This window comes from Callithrix jacchus, chromosome 19 (genome assembly GCF_049354715.1).
Source record: "Callithrix jacchus isolate 240 chromosome 19, calJac240_pri, whole genome shotgun sequence".
NCBI classification, from domain to species: domain Eukaryota; kingdom Metazoa; phylum Chordata; class Mammalia; order Primates; family Cebidae; genus Callithrix; species Callithrix jacchus.
This window is the reverse complement of record NC_133520.1, coordinates 10,695,578-10,718,855: the sequence shown is the minus strand read 5'-3', so window position 1 is coordinate 10,718,855 and position 23,278 is coordinate 10,695,578. Positions and strand designations below refer to the sequence as shown.

The window sequence follows — 23,278 nt, the reverse complement described above, 5'->3', positions numbered from 1 at the left end:
AATTAGAGTGGAATGGCCTGGTCCTGGGAGAGTTGTGCAGGGTCACCACTGGAGTGGGACTCTGGCCCACCGCCACTTCCGCCTGCCTACACCTGTGTCTGCCCCACGCACCCCCTTAGAGATTCAGGAGTAAGGTGAGCAGTGAGCAGGAGACCGCATGAAGAGCTCTGGAAATAGCCCTTTCCACTCTCTTGATGTAGCATTTCCGGTACTGATGGGCTCCTGGAGAGAGGATTTGGATTTGCCAGATGTGCTTGCTCTATTTAGGCAGTGCTTCTGCTCACGGGTGTATTCCACTGAGCAGCTTGATGAAACGTGGCTCTGCTGGAGATAAACAAATGTCCGTTATCATTTTGAAGGCATGTGTGTGCTTTCATTGAAAACAACTTCCTTTAAACAATGATAGTTTCTAACCTGGGAATTCAGCCTTCTCCAGGTATTTTATTTTAGATTTAATAATATGTTAGGGATTCTTTGATGGGTTTGTTTAGACTAAAAAGTTTGCTTCTGTCATTTGTTTAGAATGAATTTGCATCATGCTACAACCACGAGCTGCTTTTGATGGTTGGTTGTTTTGTTTCTTTCCTAAGCACTGATATCCAGAAGTGGGTGTTGATCTGCACCGCACTCTCACCACTACCTTACTTTCTGAATTGGCTTGGTGGCCTTGACTCTGAATAAAACTGCCCCTTGGCCTCTTCCCCACCCTCTCTAAGTTGGCTTCTTTTCCTTCATTGTGGTGGAGTGTCTGCATGGATGGACGGTCGAATGCTCACACATCATGTCCCCATTCGATACTCTGCTGAGTTTGTGGGAGACAGCACTCCCTTTACTTACCCAGGCCTCAGTTTCTTCCCTTGTAAAGAAGAAGAAAACAACACCTGTCTCCTAGGGTTGTAAAGGATTGATGATGACATACGTGAAGCACCTAGAGCAGCTGCTTCTGGCATGTAGTAGGCCGGCTTTGCCTTGCAGCAATTCTCTGAGTCTCAAATGCCTTTGACTTTAGGGTGTACCATTATTTTATATGCCACTAAGAAAAAAAAATAGCACTCTAGTGAACATGCCATTGGTTTTAAGAGAGAGTCTGGATTTTAGAGAGATGAAAATTTGATTATAAGCGATGCCCTGGGAACCACTTCCATTAACCTGAGACGTCTTGGAACCTCCAGCTCATTCTTTGTTATAGTTCTACTCAGTGGCTCTCTTTCCTTTGCTCACTCAGATTGTTCCTTTGGTGGCCTCTGCCACTTCAGGAAAGGGAAGGGGTGGGGCTGAAAACAGAGAATGTAGGGTTGGTAATTTACCATGCCTGGCACTATCTAGTCCTCCTATGAGGAGTCCTGAGAGTTTAGGCTGTTAGGTTCAGACCTTTCCTAGTCTGGTCCCTCCTCCTTTCTCAGACCCTCCTCTCACTAAATCCCTGCATGAAAACTATATTCCAGTCACATCATCCTCTTTGCCTTTACCCAGATGGGTCATTTATTTTCATGCCTCTGGGGTCTTTGTTTATGCTGTTTATTCCACATAGAGGCTATCTTTTCACACTTTTAAAAATTCTTCTGCCTGGTATGGTGGCCCACGCCTATAATCTTAACACTTTGGGAAGCTGAGGCAGGAGGATCACTTGAGGGCAGGAGTTGAAGACTAGCCTGGGCAACATAGCAAGATCTTGTCTCTACAGAGAATGTAGTTGGGCCTGGTGACATGTATCTGTAATCCCAGCTACTTGGGAGGCTGAAGCAGGAGGATTGCTTAAGGCTAGGAGTTTGAGGCTGCAGTGAACTATGATTGCCTCACCGCCCTCCAGCCTGGGCAACAGAATGTGACCCTGCCTCTAAAAAGAACAAAACAGAACAAAATCTTTCTGTGCTTAGTCAGATGCTACCTCCTTAGAAAACCTTCCTTGATTGTCCTAGTCTTATTGAATTGGCTCTTCCTTTGCATTCTTACTGTACTGATGGTTATCTCTATCTCTGCCTCTTTTCTTTTGGTCTTTGTAAGATCTATCTCTGTTCTGGGTTTTCTTCTTCACTGGTTTGTAGACTGCCTCCGAACAGAAACCAGGTCTAACTTACCTATATTCTTATAGAGCTTAGCATATTGTGTTTGATCAAGGAATGTTTGATGAATGAGCATTCCCTTTAGAGAATAAGATTGAACTACAGGAAGAAGAAGAATCTGTGAGTTCGAAGAGGTGTCAGGACCAGGAAGATGCAGTGTCCCTTCCTTCATTGTCAGGGAAAAGGTGTCTGATGGGTCACTATGCTAAAGAGCCCAGGGCTTCTCATCACCATATATTTTCTGGTTCCAATTCTCAGATAATAATGAAGGTGGTGATAATGATGGTGATTAAAGCTACCATTTGTTGAGGACTAATTAGAGGCCAAGCATAGTTTTAAATATTTTACATTTATGTACTCTTTAATACAAGCAATCCTATGAGGTTAATGCTCATATTGTCCCTTTGACATCTGAGGAAATGGAAATAGCTATTTCTACTAGTGATGTGTTATGGAAATTAGGCTTTCAGCCACCACAGGTACTAGAAGCCCTAATACAGAGCCCAGGAAATAGAGAGCGTGACCTTTCTTGCCCTCTTGGTAAATGATGAAATACATCCATGAGAGAATGATGACTCTCTGTTAACCAGAATGACGACTCTCTCTCTGTTAACCAGAATGACATTCACAAGCTCTGAATTCTTTCCCTAGAAAAGAAAATACACCTCTGAAGTCTTGCACAAAACCTGATGTTTTTTTTTTCTTGCCATGAACACATTCAGTGTTTATTTCTGCACTTAACTGATACAAAAAGTGTGATTTATTAAGCCTTCGGTTGTTTCTGTTTGTTTGTTTGTGAGATGGAGTCTTGCTCTGTCACCCAGGCTAGAGTGCAGTGGCACAATCTCGGCTTACTGCAACCCCTGCCTCCCAGGTCCAAGCAATTCTCCTGCCTCAGTCTCCTGAGTAGCTGTGATTAGAGGTACATGCCACCATGCCCAGCTAATTTTTGTATTTTTAGTCAAGATAGGGTTTTACCATGTTGGCCAGGCTGGGCTTGAACTCCTGATCTCAAGTGATCTGCCCACGTCGGCCTCCCAAAGTGCTGGGATTATAGGCCTGAGCCACGGTGCTCGGTCTTGGTTTTGTTTTTGAACTGCAACCATTTTCCTCACAAAAACTTGGATACATTTTATTGACAGGGCATTCCTATTTCAGAGAATTAATTTATTTGCGAAGGGAAGATGATATACAACGAGTGTGGACTTTGGAGCTAGACAGACCCATTAAATAAAGGAAGGAGAATAAATAAAAGGGAATTGTACCAAAGGAATCTCGAAGGCTGAAAAGGAAGCGGTAACATCAAAGAGGCGAAGTCCTACTGCAGGCCTGTGGCAGTTGTTGAAGAGTGTCCTGTTTTGGTTAGCAACTTGGCTCTCTCCGTGCAAGTTATTAAACCCGCCTCCTTGATATTTAAGTTGCTTTCTGCTGAATTCAGATCTCGGCTCTGCCGTTGTCGGCTTGGCAGCTGGATTTGAACCCCCTTCACTTAACCCAGACTCGGTTTCTTCATTTGTAAAGAAAAACATCGACTTTTTAGGGGTTGCGTAGGATGACGTGTGTGAAAAATCACCTGGTGCAGCTGCTTCTGACCTTGTTTGCACAGCAGCTATTATTCATCGAATCCATTGACTTTAAAACGCACCACTATTTTGTGTGCCACCAACAAAGAAATATCACTGCCAATTTCACTATTAGTTAGAACAGAACATTAACTAAATATCACAGCCAATTAACTCGGCCATTGACTGTAAGAGAGAATCTGGATTTTAGAGATAATAGAATGTGAAAAATATACAGAATCAGTGAAATCACATAAACGTTTGTGAAATGAAAGAATAGCAGTCTGTGCACATGTATAGAGGGCTGTAGCTGAAACATGGAAAATGAACTCAAGTGGAGGCATGACATCTGCCCTCAGAAACGTTTTCTAGTTAATGAATGTTAGGAGCCCGTCTGCGGAATCAAGAGAAGAAAATTCACATAGTACATGCTCCACCCAGCCTGCGTGTCTTGGAAAGGAAACATTTTTTGTTTTTATTTTTGACATCTCAATATGTGCCAGTTGTTTCAAAAATGTATATTTCAAAAAAATATACATTTTTAGGGGAATTTTTTTTCTTTTTGTTTTGAGACAGAGTCCCGCTCTGTTGCCCAGGCTGGAGTGAGTGGCACAAACATGGCTCACTGAAACCTCCATCTCAGGCTAGTGAGGGCGCTAGTGATCCTCCCGTCTCAGTCTCGAATAGCAGGGACCACAGGCAGGCACCACCATTACCTGGCTAAGTTTTGCCATCTTTTATAGAGTTGGGATCTCACCACGTTGCTCAGGCTGGTCTTGAACTTTTGGTCTCAAGCGATCCTCCCACCTCTGCCTCCTAAACTGCTGTGATCACAGATGTGAGCCACTGCATCCCGCTGAGAAAAATTGTTTAAACTATTTGAACTGATCTCTGAAGGTGCATAAGAGTCACATAGTACTTGCCTCTTCCTTTTTCTGGATCTCAAAATCCAAAATCAAAGAGGGGCTGTTGCTGATAAAAGGCTGACATGCAGATGGGGCCTCTGTGTAATGTGCTGCTGGGCTGGATTCACCCCTCCTCACAGGTGCCCTGTCTCTCCTCACCTCCACCCTTTGCAAAGAAGCCAGGACATTTGGAGTCAAGGCTGAAGCAGGTCAGGCAGCTGTGGTTACACTCAGGTGGACCTCATTTCACCTCTGCAACCAAGCACTGCCACAGCCCCCTCTTAGCCTCAGTGGATTCATTTTAAAAAAGGCTTGGCCAGGTGAGGTGGCTCATGCCTGTCATCCCAGCACTTTGGGAGGCCAAGATGGGCGGATCACGAGGTCAAGAGATCGAGACCATCCCGGCCAACATGGTGAAACCCCGTCTCTACTAAAAATTAAAAAAATTAGCTGGGTGTGGTGGCTTGTAGTCCCAGCTACTCAGGAGGCTGAGGCAGGAGAATTGCTTGAACCCAGGAGGCGGAGAGTGCAGTGTACCGAGATTGTGCCATTGCACTCCAGCCTGGCGCCTGGTGACAGAGCAAGACTCTATCTCTAAATAAATAAATAAAGGCTTTAGCAATAGTATGATATTAGGGTGTAGAAATCTCAAAGAGGAAGCTGGATGAGACGAAGGGGAGGGGCTGGTGGAGAGTCACTGCAGAGGGTTTGAGGAGGAGGAATGACACCAGCGAGGGGAAGCCACACTAAGGCCTTGGGTGCTTGTGCACAGTGCAGCATGTTCTCTCAGTGAGCTGGCCTCCTGGTTTTCCTGGGGCAACCCAGTAACACCACTTCACTGGTGCAGAAACACATTGCCATCCAAGAGGAATTGAGTTCACTGGCTTTAGTGTCTGTTAGGGGGAAAGCCTCATCGTGCTGAGAAAGCCATCCTCCCTGGGCCGGGACCATCCCTTCATTCTCTTGAGTGAACGCTTGGATTTGTTACTGCCTGATAAGTCAGAAATGTTTGGCTTAGATGTTCCCTTGACCACAATGACTTGAGGAACTTAAGGCAAATGGAAAATGCTTCCTGGCTATTGTGAAGCCCAAACCTTATGGAAATCGTTTGAATGCATTTCCATTCATCCACAGGCAGCTGTTTTTCTCTCACACTAGCATGTTCCACCAGTGTGTCCCACTCCCTCGGGCCTTCCTAGCTACTTATATGTTGGTAATTATGAAACAGGTTATTTCCCGAAAAAGTAATGGAGCAGCTATTTGAGAATCACACTGATCTTTTGGAGTTGTTTCAGGAAATACTGTCGCATCTTTTTGGTCTTCTTTGTGACTGTGACTTAGGCTCTGTTCATTTTGCTTTTCTTATCTGACCCATACCACACTGGCAAATGCCACTTCTGTCTTGACAGGCTACTTTGCAAATAACTATTCATTCATAATTTTAGGCTGTTGTAAGAATCCTTATTTGTTACTTCATCTTGTGAACAAGAATGCAAAATTTGGTTTTGAGAAAGACACTGAAATGACTGCGAGTCCACTAGTCTCTGCAAATCTCTCTATCTGAAAAAGATTACTGTGTACTTTTTAGTGGATTTTAAGAGCACTAAAATATTTATTGTTGCCAAAACTTAAGTGGGAATTTTCTGGGAAATATAATTTAATGTTAAAGTTTTGGATTCATTTCAGTGTTGGTAATGTCAATGCTTCTTAGAACAAGCTTATTAGGGATGTTTCTGTCTACACCAGATGTAGCAGTAACTTTGTCATTTATTCTATTTCGATTTAAAAAAAAATAGGATCATATATTTCCCTATCTTAATCTGATTTTCACTTTTCCTTTGACATCTTATAGCAATATGATTGAAGTTATTTCTACTTCCTTTATAATGAGCTCTTGTAATAAAGCTGCTGGCTTAGAAACTCCAAAAAAGTGTGAATGACTTATTCTGATTCTACCTTAGCAGGAGAAGGAAATAATTGCAGACCCAGGACATTTCTCTGCAAAGGATGGGTGGTTTGGTTCCCGGAGGTCAGTCGGGGCTTTCGTGGGAAAACGTTTCTACATTCAAGCTCATGCTTGGCCTTTTGGGCTCTGCAGGTTAGAGAGGGAGACAGGAAGGAGCACTCCAAACCTTCTGACTGTTACTTGGAAGCAGCCAGGCAGAAGCAAAGCTTCTGTCATGACCTCAGGCTCTGAATCACCAGGTTCCACCTTCAGATGTGTCTGTTAAACTTCACCACACTGGGTTGCTCTGTCTTCACTGTTTTCTGTCTGAGATATCTTGAGGCATTTTTAAAACATCGCGTTGTTTTAAATAGCAATTTAGTCACTCATTTGTATTTCTTCATAGTATTAAGCCTCGGGTTATTCTGTGTGTTAACTAAAGTCACCGATCAGATCTCTAAGTCCTGAACTGCCTCTGTTCCACCTACTAAACTTACGCCTTTCTTCTACGTAGAATGAGGTGACTGGTGCCAGTTTGTTCTGGAGAGAGATATATTTCAGAAGAATTCCCCTGTCAGGAAATATCACCATCAATAATGAAACTATGTGTCTTTACACATAGCTTTACTAACTCTTTGTCACAAGTACTCAGATTATAGAAAGAGGATCTTGATCCAAGCTGACCCCGAGTTGTTATACATTTGGATCAGTTTTCCCTTTCTCAGTACCATTTGCTGAGAATTCTCTAAGAAGAGTAGAAATTCACTGTAGTTCAGTGTTGGGAGGAATGATTGTACCCACTTACAGAATCGCTGAATCACAAGAGAGATGCATTAGACGTTTGCGTGGAGAGGCTGGAGGGATCGAGGCAGGACTTTATTGGATAGGGAGTTTGCATTTGTAAGACATCTAATTTTGCTTAAGATACCATTGCAGTAAGAATGACTTTATCTCTACCCTGCAGACACTTACACTGTACAAAACCACTGCCTACTCAGAACAAATAGCCCCTCTGAGGGAATAATTTCTCCTTCCTTCACCTGATTGGATTGTTTGGAGGTCAAATGAAGTTTTGTAAAAACCCTTTCTAACCTGTAAGGCACGATGACCTGTATCAGGCTTCTCAAATTTTACCATGCCAAATAATTACTGATGTACCTTTATAAAGGTAGATTCCCAAGCCTTTGTTGCCCACCCCAATTCAGATGATAATTCAGTCATGTTGAGGTGTGCTCCAGAAGCCTGCACCTTGATACAAAGGCCAGGTGATTCTTGTGCAGATAGTTCAGAGACATACTCTGGAAACACGGTATATTATCATTTTGTTGCTTTATTTCTTAGCCATGTCATCACAGGCAAAAATAAACCCCAACACTTTTTTTTTTTTTTTTGAGACAGAGTCTTGCTCTGTCGCCAGGCGCCAGGTCGGAGTGCAGTGGCTCGATTTCGGCTCACTGCAACCTCCGCTTCCCGGGTACAAGCAATTCTTCTGCCTCAGCTTCCTGAGTAGCTGGGATTACAGGCGCGTGCCATCACACCCAGCTAACTTTTGTATTTTTAGTAGAGACAGGATTTCACCATGTTGGCCAGGATGGTCTTGATCTTTTGACCTCGTCATCCGCCCACCTTGGCTTCCCAAAGTGTTGTGATTACAGGCGTGAGCCACCATGCCCTGCCCTAACACTTTTATAGTTAATTAACTTCATAGTCATTTAATTACTTTGTAAATTACCCATGCAAAGTTTTAATTCTAGGACTGTTTTTATTTTATGACTTGTGTTACCCATAGTCCCCCATCATAAATTAGTGAGTGCCTGGGTTCTTCTAAAAATATTATGTTTCTCACATGGACACAGTGAGGGGAACAACACACACTGGGATCTGTCAGTGGGAGCGGGAAGGGAGAGCATCAGGATTAATGGCTAATGCATGCAGGGCTTAATATCTGGGTGACGGGGTTGATAGGTGCAGCAAACCACCTGGCACATGTTTGCCTACGTAGCAAATCTGCACATCCTGCACATGTATCCTGGAACTTAAAATAAAATAAAATAAAATTTAAAACAACAAAATTATGTTTCTAAGACTATAAATGTCTGATTTTCATAATTGTTTACATTTCATAAAGCATTCTTACATTATCTCCAAAGCCTCACTCTTCAAAATAGAGTGTATCTGTACCTCAGTGCTGCTTCAATGATATAGATTATTGAAAACTGATTATTATTATTTGGAGACAGAGTCTCACTCTGTCGCCCAGGCTGGAGTGCAATGGCACAATCTTGGCTCACTGTAACCTCCATCTCCCAGGTTCAAGTGATTCTTCTGCCTCAGCCTCCCGAGTAGCTGGGACTACAGGCATGCCCACCATACCTGACTAATTTTTCTATTTTTATTAGAGATGGGGTTTCACCATACTGGCCAGGCTGGTCTTGAACTACTGACTTCGTGATCCACCCACCTTGGCCTCCCAACGTGCTGGGATTACAGGAGTGAGCCACTGTGCCTGGGCTGAAAACTGATTATTTTAAAACTAAGGATTGCTTTCTGTGGACTGAACAATCGTTAGCATCTTTACATCTCTATCTAATTCATGGTCGTAACTTCTAAGGCATTGGATCAGCACCAGAGCTCCCTGTCCTCCCGCCTTGCTTAAATACAAAAAAGAAAGAAAGAAAAGAAAAGAAGGGATTTAAATACTGCTTTAAGGCAGGGTGAAAGTAAACCAAAGGTGCATACTTGAGAACTGCATGCTGGAAATTGCAAGTGACAATAATTATCTCACCTTATTCCCACACAGACTTCCTGTGACCTGGGTGACTTTGGGATCTGAATTCTGTTCAATAGAATTGTCCCTCTTCTGCACCACGGCGTACACTGGCCTGAAGAAGGTGCTGTTTCCCAGGAAAAGCACTTAAATCCCCCCAAGAAATGCATAGGGCCATAGTTCCAAGAATAAGTATTGCTAACCAAGTGACATACTCTGCATCTTCTACCTTTCTCTGGGTATAGTCTTTGAGATTTGTATTTAAGATGACTTTTCAGCATCTCTTTTTAAAGGTCAGATATGAATGAGAAAACTTTCTTTGACTTGTTCGTCTTGTGACAAACAGTTTATATCCAGTGTAGCTTCCTGTCTTTGCCGACTGGTTATTTGAGGGAATTTTCTTCCTGTAAGACTGTGGAGAAGCCTCTAAAAATAAACAGCATGGTTTCTTATTGGTGGGAACATATGTGAGCAGATGTCAGCTGGAAGCAGCATATGGTGGCAACATGATAGTAGTATGTGCTTACAGAGTCCCTGGTGTCGGGTCTTTGCCTTCCATGCCACACAGGCCATTCAGAGTCCCATATCTCAGCTAAAGAGCGTTCTGTGTAGAAGGTATAATCGACACATGTGTGAAAAATCTGTCACTGGGATCTCGTTAGTGGGCTGAATATTGGACATGGTAAGTTCCAGAGTATAGAAAAAGTCTTTGTTATCCATTTAAAAATTGAGTGATAAGAGGCACACTTGGCAAAATAAAATAAAAATCGAGAAAGGAGTCCACAAAGCCTTTGTCTTGTGTTGAAAGGTTTCAAGTCAGGTCTGAATCGTAGCAGTGTTACTTCTAGAAGACGTACCCTATGGGAATGGAAGGTGCATGGGTTCTCAATGTATGTAACGAGCTAGGAAAGAATAATGTTCATGCCAGGCCTAAGAGGCAGTCAGGGCTTCTTTTGTTACACAAGTTAGACAACTGCTCATAGTCCTTCATCACCTTTTATAAGTCAGTCTGTTTTAAATATATCATCTCATTTCAATTTTACAAAAACCCTCAGGGCTGGGGTTACGCCTGCCTCATCTTACAGACTTGTCCATGGATTCACAGGAAATCAGTGACAGAATAAGGGTTTGAATTCACATCTTCTCCTGCAAAAATTCTATATGTTGATTGACTTTACCACTGATAGAAAAGCTTTTGAACACCCAGCAATGTTTTCTCTTCAGTTCGCAGTATTTTTGGGGGAAGGGGGGTATGCTTTCTTTTCTAAGAAAATGGTGGGCAAAATACAAATTGGGTTGCTATTACTTGAAATAAAGTGAAGCTCAAATTTTCTGGATGTAATAACTACCACAGAAGATGTGTTTAATCCATTTCAGAGAGCTCTAGCTTTTTAAACGGTAGGTAAGTAGCCCCAAACCAATATTCACTTGTATTTTTGACTCATTCAAGAAGGAGTTTTCACATGCGAGTTAGAAATGATGACAGGTGGTTTTAAGAACACTGAAATCTAGGCCAGTCAAATGAAAACCAAAGTTTTTTCTTAATAGGTAGGCTGTCTTTTGTCAAAGGAGGTCAAAGCCTTTCTTAGTCATCTTTAATATAAATCAAAGTATTTATTTTACCATTTCACTATGTAAATTGTGCGCTGTTATTTTAACATTAGAACGTGCTAAAGAGAAAACTGAATCCAGGAGTCTGACTCCTGCTTAAGGGATGTCAGAATATCTGGGACTAGAATCCGGAATCCTCCCTAGATCCCCAGTGTCTGATTCCCTGGCCCCAGATAGCAGGGACCTTATTTTTGGGGAAATGATAAGAATGAGTCCCTCTTCTACTTTGAATCTTTGTATAGTTCTGTGCCAGGCATCTCTTCAGTAAAATAGCTAATGACTGTGCTTTTTAAAACTCCTAGCTGTCTGCCCAGTTGTTACAACACCCTCTGGCTCAGTGGGCAGCTTGTGCTCCAGACAGTCCCAGGTGCTCTGTGGGTACCTTGGTGAGTACACTTGTCTGCTTTATTCCTCGTTTGGCATAGTTATAACAATCCACCTTTAGTGTTTGTCTCCTTGGGGAACTTGCCAGAGGCAAGATGAGATTCTGAAATGCAGCCTTGTAGCTGAGCGATCACAAAGGTGCCTAGAATTTTTTTTTAGTAAGAGTGTACATGAGAAGAACTGATGAATAGCTTTGAAGTAATACAATGACTATCTTGAAGCATGTAAAAGAATGACTTGTGGGAATGAGCTATGTGTTCTCGGGGTCACAGAATGATTTGACATACACCTTTGCTGACCCCCATGGAGGCCACTCTCCGGAGGGTTGGACAGTATGGCCTGAATGTCAAGAGAATGTTCCTTTTTAATATCGAATTTGTATCTATGTTCTTGTTCCTGACACATGGTAGTTGCTCAATTAATGTTTCTTGTCCTGAACTAAAGTGGAAGGAGATTTTCTCTCCCTTAAGTTTCCAGAGCAAGCTTGTCCAACCCTCAGCCTGCATGCAGCCCAGGATGGCTTTGAATGCGGCCCAGCACTAATTTTTAAACTTTCTTTAAAAATTATGAAATTTTTTTGCGATTTTTAAAGCTCACCTGCTATCGTTAGCATTAGTGTATTTTATGTGTGGCCCAAGACAATTCTTCTTTTTCCAGTGTGGCCCAGGGAAGCCAAAAGATTGAAGGCCCCTGCTCTAGAGGGAGACTGGTGGGGAAGTTATGCTGCTGATTATTTGTGACCTTTGTATTGACATGTTTGGATTGCATGAGGAAATGGATTGTCGTGGGTCAGGCCCTCAGCTAACTGGACCTGTGAGCTTGCCACTTGCTCAAACCACTTAGCCCTGACCCCCAGAGCAGGTGCAGGCTCGTCCGAGCCAGCACCAGGTGTTAAGCTGAGGGGTACCCTTTCTCATTTGCAACACTGATTAATTCAGCCGTTTATTGAATGCTTACTATATGCTGGGCAATGAATCCACAGCAAAGAAGAGAGCTTGGGTGATCCCAACACTCAAGGCATTCAGTGGCTAAAGTTACCCCTGAACCATGCTCAGGAAGCAAGGAAGCAGACTTGCAATCCTGGCATTGGCTCACTACATATTTCTGAGGCCCTGAGAAGGTTTGGATTATGTCAATTCTAAGTGCGGGTGGAGGTCCCAGCTAGAGACAAAAGAAATGCTTTTCTTATCCTAGGAAAAGCCTAGGTCACTGGATATCCTATTCTGCAATTTATCATGGTTACACATTGTTGCTTAGAAATCAGTATAGGTTATTTACAACAGCCTAAGCTGGGGTTTCCTCAAAAAGAACTCATTCTATTGAGAGTATACGTTGATTTTAGTACAGAAAGCCTCAAGGTGGGTAGAAGCTGCAATGTGAATAAAAAGAGTGAAAAGTTTAATCATGCCTTTAAAGCTCCCTTTTGTGACTCTCTACATTTCGTTTTTATACTCTAAATTCTCATTTTATTTCACTGGCTAAACCAAGGAATTAGACATCTGATTTGTCCCCCTCGCTAACTGGCTATTTGGAAAGGAAAAGGGGAGGGAATGAGAGAGTGAAAACATTTGTTGAATACCCCCCTACGTCCCTGGTACTTAAGACACATCATCCTAATTTTCCCCACATTGGTTGGTCAGGGAGGGCCAGAATGACGATCCCCATTTTTTAGGAAATTGTGGTTTGGAGAGGTAAACACCTTGTCCTTGGTCACACAGCTGACTAGTGACAAAGCCAAAATCTGAATTCAGGTCTGGCCTGGAGGCCGCATTACAATAGAGACCCCAAACTTTTCCCCCCATTTTTTGCATTTTCTTTGGAATCCTGTCCTGTTAATTTTGTAACTTTCTTGCCTGCTACTTGGGATTAATTTCCTTTTCATCTTTTCCTCCCATAGTGAACAAAGTGAGAGGCCTACCCCAGTTCTTTGGGTGGTTTTTCTTCTCAGACACTCCTCACTTGGGGTTATTTTCGGTCACTTAATTGCTGCGAGCTTCTCTCTTCCTTTGGTAAAAAAACATTGGAAACCCACCCTGCTCCTCAGCGAGTCAGGGAAAATCAGGAGTGTCTGAGGGTGTGGAAGGGGAGATGGGGTGCAAGCTCCACATGGATTCCCATGCAGTGGGAGGCTCTTCCAATGCCCTGTACAAACCCTGCAGACACCTTTCAGACCTTCCTTCCATGCAAGGCTGCTGAGCAGTGGGGCTCTGCATTTTCTTTTTTTTTTGTCTCTGTTCTTAGAAATAGTAATTGAGTAAAAATGTAAGTGAGCGTATGCCAGGGGGCAGGCGTCCAGGGTCAGGGTGAGTTTCTCCATGCTGAGTGTGATTCTGAACACTCGTTAAGTGAAGTTGGCCTGTGCCAAGCAGCTCCAGGGCCATCCCTGTCACCTTGCGTGAACCGCCTCTCCATTCCAAGGAGATGTTGGGAGTGGCTGAAGGGAGCGTGAGGCCTGTGGCGCCTCTTGCTTTTCTCACTCTAACCTGGGTGTTGTTGCTAATGACGTGTTCTGACACTGACAATTGCACTGGCAACTCTGATGCTGCACCCGCTTTAAATTAAATACCCTGTGGGAGAAAAGAGTCCATGCTCCTCACAGCCCATGTGATTGCAAAATCATTTGTCTGTTCTCAAGCTTATTATCCCCAATAATATTGGTTAAGATGCTGTTAGCTTGCCTAAACGTTTTCCTATTAAAACATAAGAATCCAGTGTGTAAGCATTAGAGATAAGTCTCTCTATGAAGGAATGGATGAATAATCATGAAGGCAAATATAATTTTTTTTTAAAAAAAGTATTTACTGAGTAAGAGGCTCTTAAGTAACTTGGTTAAGATTTAAAGGTGGTGTTTCTCTCTCTTTCTCTTTTTGTAGAGACAGATACACGGTCTCTCTCTGTTGTCCAGACTGGAGTATGGTAGCATGATCATAGCTCACTATAACATCTCATTCTGGGCTCAAGCATCCTCCCACCCCAGAATCCTGAGTAGCTAGGACTACAAGTGTGCACCACCACACTGGCTAATTTTTTAAAAAATTTTTGTAGAGATGGGGTCTGACTGTATTGCCCAGGCTGGGCTCAAACATCTGACCTCACACAGTTCTCCTGCCTCAGCCTTCTGAAGTGCTGGAACTACAGACATGAGCCGCTGTGCCTGACCCAAGGTGGTGTTTCTCAAAATGAGATCTGTGTTTCTGTCTCCTGGGACATCCAGCAGATTCTTTGGCCCCATTTCAGAGCTGCAGAGTCAGAATCACTGGGGTGGGTAGAGCTGAGGACTCTGCACATTTTAAGCAGGCACTGCAGGTGCATCTGACCTCGCTGAAGTTTGCAGCTGCTCAAGTCAAAGGATGCTCTGATTATGCACATCTGTTTACTCAGTCACACCACATGGATGGATTCAGATCCCATGGACTTTCTGTTGGATCAGCTGGTCCTTCAAGTGTGACCCTGAACCTACAGCAGCCCCTATGGAGTTTTTGCCATGTGCTTTCAATTTTCCCATTTTTTTTTCATATTTCATGCAAATATTTGGGTAGTTATTAATAGTATTACTTGCTAGTAATAATACCACGCATTCCCTACATTCACTGTTCATCACAGAGGAGAACAGTGGGTGTGCAAGGAAGTAAATTAATCATGTGGGTGGGTGTTGGGCGCCTAGTTTGGAAGTTACATATGTGAGTGAATTTCTGCACTCACATGCTGTAGAGTGGGAAAGGCATTTTCAAAGCTAGTGTTTAATGCATAAGTGCCATATATCATGTATAAAGTAATGCATAATTCCTTGAGGTAGTATTTGGTCAAAGCACTGCTGACCTCCTGATGGCCTGAATCCTGTTCTGAGACATTCCATGGGGTAAGGACCTAGCAAATATTGGAATGTAAACTTTACTGTCTCAGCCAAACTCAGCTTTGGGTAACTGAAGGTTTCTCCTTCCAAATGGTGTTTTGTTCAACCAGAGGCATTAGAGCAGGCAAGAATCTGACCAACCTATTAAGAAGCAAAGTTAATGATAAATCACTTGGAATTTTCTTCGTGCAACCCTGTGCCTCCTGGTATTCTGATGTGTTTGAACTACATAATATTTTGAAGCCAACTGTACAGTATGGATATTCTATAACTACTGTAATTCTTTCTGGCTGTTGAACTATTTACAGAAATGCCTAGTTCTCTTATGTGGTCTGCCTCACTAAATAGCCCACATAGCTATTGAGGTGTGAGAAGAATGACTTGGTAGTGTTCATTTTACTTCCACATAAGTCTTCAGTTAAAAGAGCTATACATTAACTACAAATATAGATGTAACTTTAAGATAAATGTCAAATGCATGTAGAGCCATTGGAAGAGAAAGGTGAGGAGAGGACATTCTTATGATTTACTAGTTCATTCTGCTGTATTTATTTATTTAGTTAGTTTTTGAGACGGAGTTTCACTCTTGTTGCCCAGGCTGGAGTGCAACGGCGTGATCTCGCCTCGCTGTGACCTCCACCGTCCACGTTCAAGCAAGTCTCCTGCCTCAAGCTCCCGAGTAGCTGGGATTATAGGCACATGCCCGGCTAATTTTGGTATTTTTAGTAGAGATGGGGTTTCACCGTGTTGGCCTCACTGGTCTCAAACTCCTGAACTCAGGTGATCTACCTGCCTCGGCCTCCCAAAGTGCTGGCATTACAGGCATGAGCCACCGTGCTCAGCCTATTCAGCTGTAATTTATTGAGAGCATTTACTTGTATCAGGCAGCTGTTTAGCTGCCAGTGATTCAAATAGCAAAAAGCCTTGCCCTTGGGAAGCTTACATTCTGGTGGCATGAAATAAACAATGAATAATAAAGATGAAATAAGGATGTTAGAATTTCATAAATGGTTTGCAGGGGAAGTAGAGATTGGTCATGGGGTGAGGAGGTGAGTGCAATTTTATATAAGCTGGGCTTGGACGAGTTTGTTAAGAAGGTGATGTGTGTAAGCAGACAATGGAAAGGTGGTCAGAGAGTAATCTGGGATATCCAGGGAAGGGCATTCTATTCTGGCAGAGAGAAAAGCTGGTTCTATTCCTGACATGTTCAAGGATTGTCAAAAGCATCCTAGGGATGAGATTAGAGCGATAATGAGAGGTAAGTGATGTGGGGCCTTTTAGGCCATCTTTAGGTCTATGGCTTTTCCTCTGACTAAAATGGAGAGAAGCGTGGTTTTGGCTATAGGGCCATGTGGCTATTCAGAATGGTATGTCGAATGGCCAAGGTGGAGATAGGAAATTCAGTGAGGTCTTTGTAATGCATTGGGATGGCGCTTTGCAACTGCATTTCTATAGCAAGGATCTCAAAGAGACCTGCGTTATGCTGAGTTTTTCCTTTAGCAAATAGTTTGATAGGCAGGCTACAGTGGGTTTTGTATTTAGGAAATGTTTTTCTGATTTATAGTTTTTAATTAGTAGTCCTTAGTCACTGGCAACTCACCCCCTTTCTTTCTGAGAAGAGGCCAGCTCTGCAGCCTTCTGTGTGTGAAATAACCCCTTGGGTCTCCCAGCTTGTGCGGACGCGTGTGGAATGGCAGTTACTGGAGTTCCTCCTCGCGGTAATGCCTAGTCATGGCCCTCTTTGACGTGATGGCCAGAGACAGGCGGCACCATACCCATAGCTGACCACTAGGAGAATGTCAAACTACCTTTCCTGGTGTGAAATAGAAAGTCAGGCTTGGAGGGATCCATCTTTGGATCTGTCCAGCTGTGCTCGGTGCATGAAATAGGACTTTTGCCTAAACTTTGAAATGAGGGCATAAGCCAGAGAATTTGTAAAACTATGTCTCTTATCAGTCCAAAAGCATTTCTGTTGGGCTAAAGTTTGCTTTCTAATTCTTAAGTTTTGAACAGAAAGACTTCACCCTGGGATGTTGACTTTATTCCTTTGTCTGTCTGGACAAGAAACATCCATTGAGCCTACTATGTGCTCAGTGCAAGAAAATTGCAGAGATTCTGTCCTCAGGGAGCCTCTACTTAGTAAGGAATCAGGCAGACCAAACCAACCAAAGAGAAACAAAAAGTCAACGCTATGTGTTGATTACAAGGAAGGCATCTGAGAGGCCAGAAAAACAATTGCTCAACTTGGCCTAGAGTGGTAAAGGAACCCTTATTGTGGGAGATGATATTTACATCTTGAAAGATGACCTTTGAGGGCCGGGCACGGTGGCTCACGCCTATAATCCCAGCACTTTGAGAGGCCGAGGTGGGTGGATCACGAGGTCAAGAGATCGAGACCATCCTGGTCAACAAGGTGAAACCCCGTCTCTACTAAAAATACAAAACTTAGCTGGGCATGGTGGCGCATGCCTGTAGTCCCAGCTACTCAGGAGGCTGAGGCAGGAGAATTGCTTGAACCCAGGAGGCAGAGGTTTCAGTGAGCCGAGATCGTGCCATTGCACTCCAGTCTGGGTAACAACAGTGAAACTCCATCTCAAAAAGAAAAAGAAAGATGACCTTTGAGATTGCAGTTTGGCAGTCAATTGCTTATGTTTCTGGAATGAGATTTGTCCGCTCATGTCATTTCTTCCTCTGTGAGTTTGCATGACTACCATCTTAACGAGTCCTGAAACAGCAAGAAATGCTTAGCGTGATCTTTGAAAAAACTGATGTATTCTTTACAAGAGAACAGCTTTGAAATACTGAGACTGGAGTGTTGGACAATCTAATCACATCAAGTATAGATGCGGAAGACGTAATGGACCTACTGTATGTAAAGATCCACGTGATGATATGGTATACTGGGACTCTGGACTATGGCATTGTTTTTTAAGCTCAAGGTCACTGTCTAGAGCTTTTCTCTCAATCTCAGTGAGCGATCAGCAGCACAGGTTTCTCTCTCATTCATATAGATGGCCTTGTGGGTTGTCTGTGGCTCTGCTACGTGAGTGAACTCTTTATTCCAGGACCAGGGCTTAGGGAGCGGCCCCTAACCTGGGCATGCTGACCTCATAGCAGAACCAGGAGATGTGGCAGTTGCCTTTACCCATATTCCATTGGTCAAAGCAGGTCACATGGCCACACATGATTTCAGTAGAGTAGGAATTGGATACAAGGAGAGAGGCTATGAGGATGGCCCCGGGGGAGAGGGACAGCCAGCATTTTGAACAAATAATACAGTCTACCACAGTGTAGGTGGAGGGGTTGGGGAAGAGAGAAGGGTTTCACCCACATTAAAAACTTTCTGGCTGTGTGCAGTGGCTCACGCCTGTAATCCCAGCTCTTTGGGAGGCCCAGGTGGGAGGATCACTTGAGCCCAGGAGTTTGAGACCACCTTGGGCAACATGATGAAACCCCATCTTTACAAAGAATCGCCAGGCCTAATGTGACATGTGCCTGTGGTCCCAGTTATTCAGGAGGCTGAGGTAGGAGGGCCACTTGAGCCTGGGTGGTAGAGGTTGCAATGAGCCAAGATTGAAACCAGTGTACTGCAGCGTGGGTGACAGAGGGGAGACTCTGTCTCAAAAAAATAGATAAATAAGTAAATAACTAAAAATAAATTTTAAAAAAGAAAAGGAAAACTTTCTGATTTGTGGATATGCCATGATTGGCTCCACACTATTCCAGTATCTGTGGAAATATGGGACACTTAATTGAAATATGGATATTTACTGCATACTTGGTTGGTTTTAAAAGACATACATGTTGTTTCCCTTCATTTTCATCAATGCCATTCTCCTCCAATCAAGATAAGTTTATTGATTTCAAAAGGCCCCATTGGCAGAACCAGGTTTCTAAAGCAAGTCCTGATATATTATATGGAGTTAATGTTATGTCCGGCAAACTCTGAAACTCAGGCTTACCTCCAGAACATGTAGTGACATCTTTTAGTCTTAAGTCCCAGATTGTCACTGTGGTTCTGATACGCCTAGCAGTATCTAGTAGATGCTGTCCACAATAAGGGATTCAGGCTGAGTTTCCATGAGATCCTGAGGTTCTGTAGATGGTTAGCTGTTTGCCAGAAGGAGCAAGGCTTTCCCGTTTCTTACCTCTCTTGTGCGAGTTCCACGCCATCTTAAACGCCGTAAACCACGTGGCTCCCTAGAACCCTGTCTGTAACTGGAACCTTGGTCTCTTGAGAATGACCCACCAAATTGATTGTTCAGAGTCATGCTCCTACCTGTTGTTTCCAGTGAGCAAACTGGAAAGTAACCCTGCCTGGCATGGGGCATCTGCTCTGTGACCCTCAATGCAGTGACAGTGATCTGCTCTGACTGCCCCTGAGCGTGCTGGGTAGCTCGGTGCTTGCAAGTTCATAAATAATTATCTCCACAGCCTATTCTTAGTAGCAACAGATGCTGAGCTTTTCCAGCCTGCTCTCAGGGTCAGTGGTGGGAAAGAGAGAAAAAAAATGAAAGCATTGTTTTGCACATGGCTGGACATCTGTGTTTCTGAATTGCCCTGTTGTGTGTATGATGCAACTGCTGGAGCTGTTTTGCTGAATGTGAACTTTGTCAACCGACTGGAGTCTAAATTGGTTTTGGATCCCTGTGAAATCTAAATGGTCAGACCATATTTTTCTAATATTCAGCTGGATTGTATCTTTGCTCTGAAGTGGAGCTGACTTTGTATGTGTTCACTGTGGCAGCAGGGGTTGCTTCTCTGTTTTCCTGGTCTCTGTTGCTTGTTTTCCCAAGACTGCTGCTTACCTTGTCCATTGTCTACACTCAGGAGACCAGGAAGGTAACTCCCTGTGGAACTGTGGCCACTGGGACTTCAAGGATCGTTAACTCTCGTGTTATGGTTAGGTAGAGAACACATTGTTTTTCAGAAACGAAACAGGTGAAGCACCAAGAATAGCTAACCTTCTAGGTGCACTGTTACCATGGCAACGACTTGGACTTGGACTTGGGATATCCAAGCACTCAGGTTCCTTGTTGGGAGCTCTGGCAATCAAGGCTGTGGCTTCTGTTTGGTGCTGTAGTGCAGAGGTGCTCAACTTCACTATGTATCAGAATCGCCTGGGGAGCACTTAATATATTACTTGCATTACTCAGGCAAGGGTCCACCTCCAGAAATTCTGACTCAGTTGGTCTGGAGTGGGACTTGGCATCTTTAGCTTTAAAAAACTTCCCAGGAGATTCTAATGGTCAGTGGAGTTGAGAACTTCTGTTTTGGGGGCTTACAAAGCTTTCAATAAAACTGTGTGGCTCTGTCTAGATATCCATGTAATATTTTGGGTGAATTTCTGCATGAAGAAAAGACATCTATTTGGGTGGTGACATTGATGGATGGGGGCAGTGGCTTCTGTCTTTTATAACAATATGATTAGTAATAATAATACTAACCATCAGTTATGGAATAGTTATATTAGGCCCTGGACTTATCTCCATATCAGCACTATGCATAAGCACTATTATTATGCTAAGTTTTATCAATGAGGAAACTGAGGTTTAGTAACATGTGTAATTTCCTCAGAGTCACACAGCTGTTTCACTCCAATGCTCGTCCTAGTCATTACTCCTCCAAATTTACATTTAAATAGAGAAAGTGTGGATTAAAGAATGAGATGTGTAAAAAGGAGAATCCTAGGCCGGGCACGGTGGCTCAAGCCTGTAATCCCAGCACTTTGGGAGGCCGAGGTGGGTGGATCACAAGGTCAAGAGATCGAGACCATCCTGGTCAACATGGTGAAACCCTGTCTTTACTAAAAATACAAAAATTAGCTGGTCATGGTGGCATGCACCTGTAGTCCCAGCTACTCGGGAGGCTGAGGCAGGAGAATTGCCTGAACCCAGAAGGCGGAGGTTGCGGTGAGCTGAGATTGTGCCATTGCACTCCAGCCTGGGTAACAAGAGCGAAACTCCGTCTCAAAGAAAAAAATAAAATAAAAAAGGGAGAATCCTCTGAGCAAGAACCATATGCATCTATATGTGTCAAGGAATCATTCTTTTCTGATAAATGGGAAAAAGCTATGTCTGGATGTGTTTCCTTTTTTCCTAAGAGCCTGTGACAGTTGAAGTCAGGCAGTAGAACCCACGGGCTTGCAAACTGGGGTTGGAATTAGCAGTGGCCTCTGAGCTTAGCTCGTGCATGCTTTTCATGTTCCTCATTAAAAGAGTGAAAATAGATTTTTTTTTCTTTTCTTTTCTTTTTGTGAGACAGAGTCTTGCTCTGTCTCTAGGCTGGAGTGCAGTGGCACGATCTTGGCTCACTGCAACCTCCAGCTCCTGGGTTCAAACCATTCCCCTGCCTCAGCTTCCTCAGTAGCTGGGATTACACAGGCACATGCCACCATGCCCGCGAATTTTTTTTGTATTTTAGTAGAGACAGGGTTTTACCATGGCCAGGATGGTCTTGATCTCCTGACCTCGTGATCTGCCCGCCTCAGTCTCCCAAAGTCCTGGGATTACAGGCGTGAGCCACTGCGCCCGGCCAAAAATAGCTTCTTACATGAAGTTGTATGGAGGATGAGTGTGTCATTACAGTTATTCTCTTGCCTAGGCTGGGTAATAATTAGAGTGGGCAATATAAACTCCAGTGTTTCCGTTTTTTTCCCTGAATGACTGTTTTGTTGTTGCTTTTGTTGTTGTCAGGCTTGTAAATCAGAGTACATACTTGTTACTTAACCGACTGTGTTCATTCTCTAATGCCCATTAAAAAATTAGAATAGTACCAGCACCTGTCAACAGGCAGGATTCTGGAAATTCCATAGCCACTTTGTGACAGGCCCCATACTAATGACGGAATGTTGCAGTTGAAGCATCCAATAAAATTTTTTTTTGAGACAGAGTCTTGCTTTGTCACCAGGTGCCAGGCTGGAGTGCAGTGGTGCTAGCTCGGCTCACTGCAACCTCTGCCTCCTGGGTTCAAGCAATGCTCCTGCCGCAGCCTCCCAAGTAGCTGAGACTACAGGTGTGTGCCACCATGCCCAGCTAATTTTTGTATTTTTTAGTAGAGATGGGGTTTCACCATGTTGGCCAGGATGGTCTCGATCTCTTGACCTCGAGATCTGCCCACCTCGGCCTCCTAAAGTGCTGGGATTACAGGTGTGAGCCACCGCACCCAGCCTAAATATTTCTTAAATGAGACAGTGAATGACTTTTTGCATATGTGGACCCTAATAGAAACAGCACCCTGCATATTGATAAGGACTTCTTGGGAAGTGAGAGTGGTTGGTCTTAGCCAGTTGCTGTGCTCCTAGTTCCTCCACGGGACCCCATGGTCTGCTAACCAACTCCTAATTGTCTACCAGAAGCAGCTTTCTGTACAGTCAACGTAGCAATATTAGTAGGCTTTAAAAAAATCTTATCCTCACAAGCTTCTGTTTATATCTCTCAGCCTTGATGAAAGAAGGCTGACTTTTGCTTTACTCTAAGCAGCGTTCTTCATGTTACAAGTTAGAGAAAGTTCTGTTGTCCCCAGGGCACATAAGGAACAGGAGAGACGTTTGCCAGCCCATGTGAAATATGAGAAGCCCAACTTGGATGCATTCATGTCCCCTGCTACAGGGACACCTGGATGAGACCCTGCTCCCTCTGTGAGCTCAAACTGCTGTCACTGGAGTTATAAAGGGACATTTAGGCTTGTGTTCTTGGGTCTGTAGCCAGACAGCACAAGTATTTTTAGGGCTCTTTTTGTCTCAATCTGATTACTGCTTGAAACTTTAACACATGCAGGTTTCGCTGAAATACTTTTAAACTACTCTCTGGGCAGTGTAGGAGGGGTTGGATTAGTACTATAGCCTTTAAACAGTTTAAAAAAATTTTTTTTTATTGCTAAATATCCAACAGGCTGAACGGAGGAAATTCAAGTCTAACCCTGGAGGGACCCCTGTTTAGTCATCTGTCTAGACAGACGAGTTCACATAATGGGTCTCTCTGTTTCTTTTGCTTTGTATAGCAGACGGTGGTCCCTTCCTTCAAACTTTGTGAAGATGTCAACCTTTGGGCTTTTTATCCCAACCTGCCGTTGATAAGGCAAGAAAGTGACTCACATGTGAGCCAACGATGACTCTTGAGTGTGACAATTAGTCTTACAATAGAGTAGAAAGAAAATATATGCTTCGTATACAGGAGACCTGGGTAAA

At 43.5% G+C, this 23,278-nt stretch overlaps 1 protein-coding gene across 3 annotated transcripts in view; it reads left to right on the top strand.

Moving 5' to 3' along the window:
- The window catches only part of TGFB2 (transforming growth factor beta 2), a 96,078-nt gene that overhangs the window by 6,680 nt on the left and 66,120 nt on the right, over window positions 1-23,278 (top strand). For 2 of the 3 annotated variants that reach the window (XM_017966535.4, XM_035281121.3), the window contains exon 2: window positions 11,156-11,239. The exons of the other annotated variant lie outside the window; for it this stretch is intronic. In XM_017966535.4, the coding sequence (XP_017822024.1) occupies window positions 11,156-11,239 (84 nt within the window). The remainder of the gene's footprint in view (window positions 1-11,155; window positions 11,240-23,278) is intronic. 3 annotated transcript variants of the gene reach the window in all.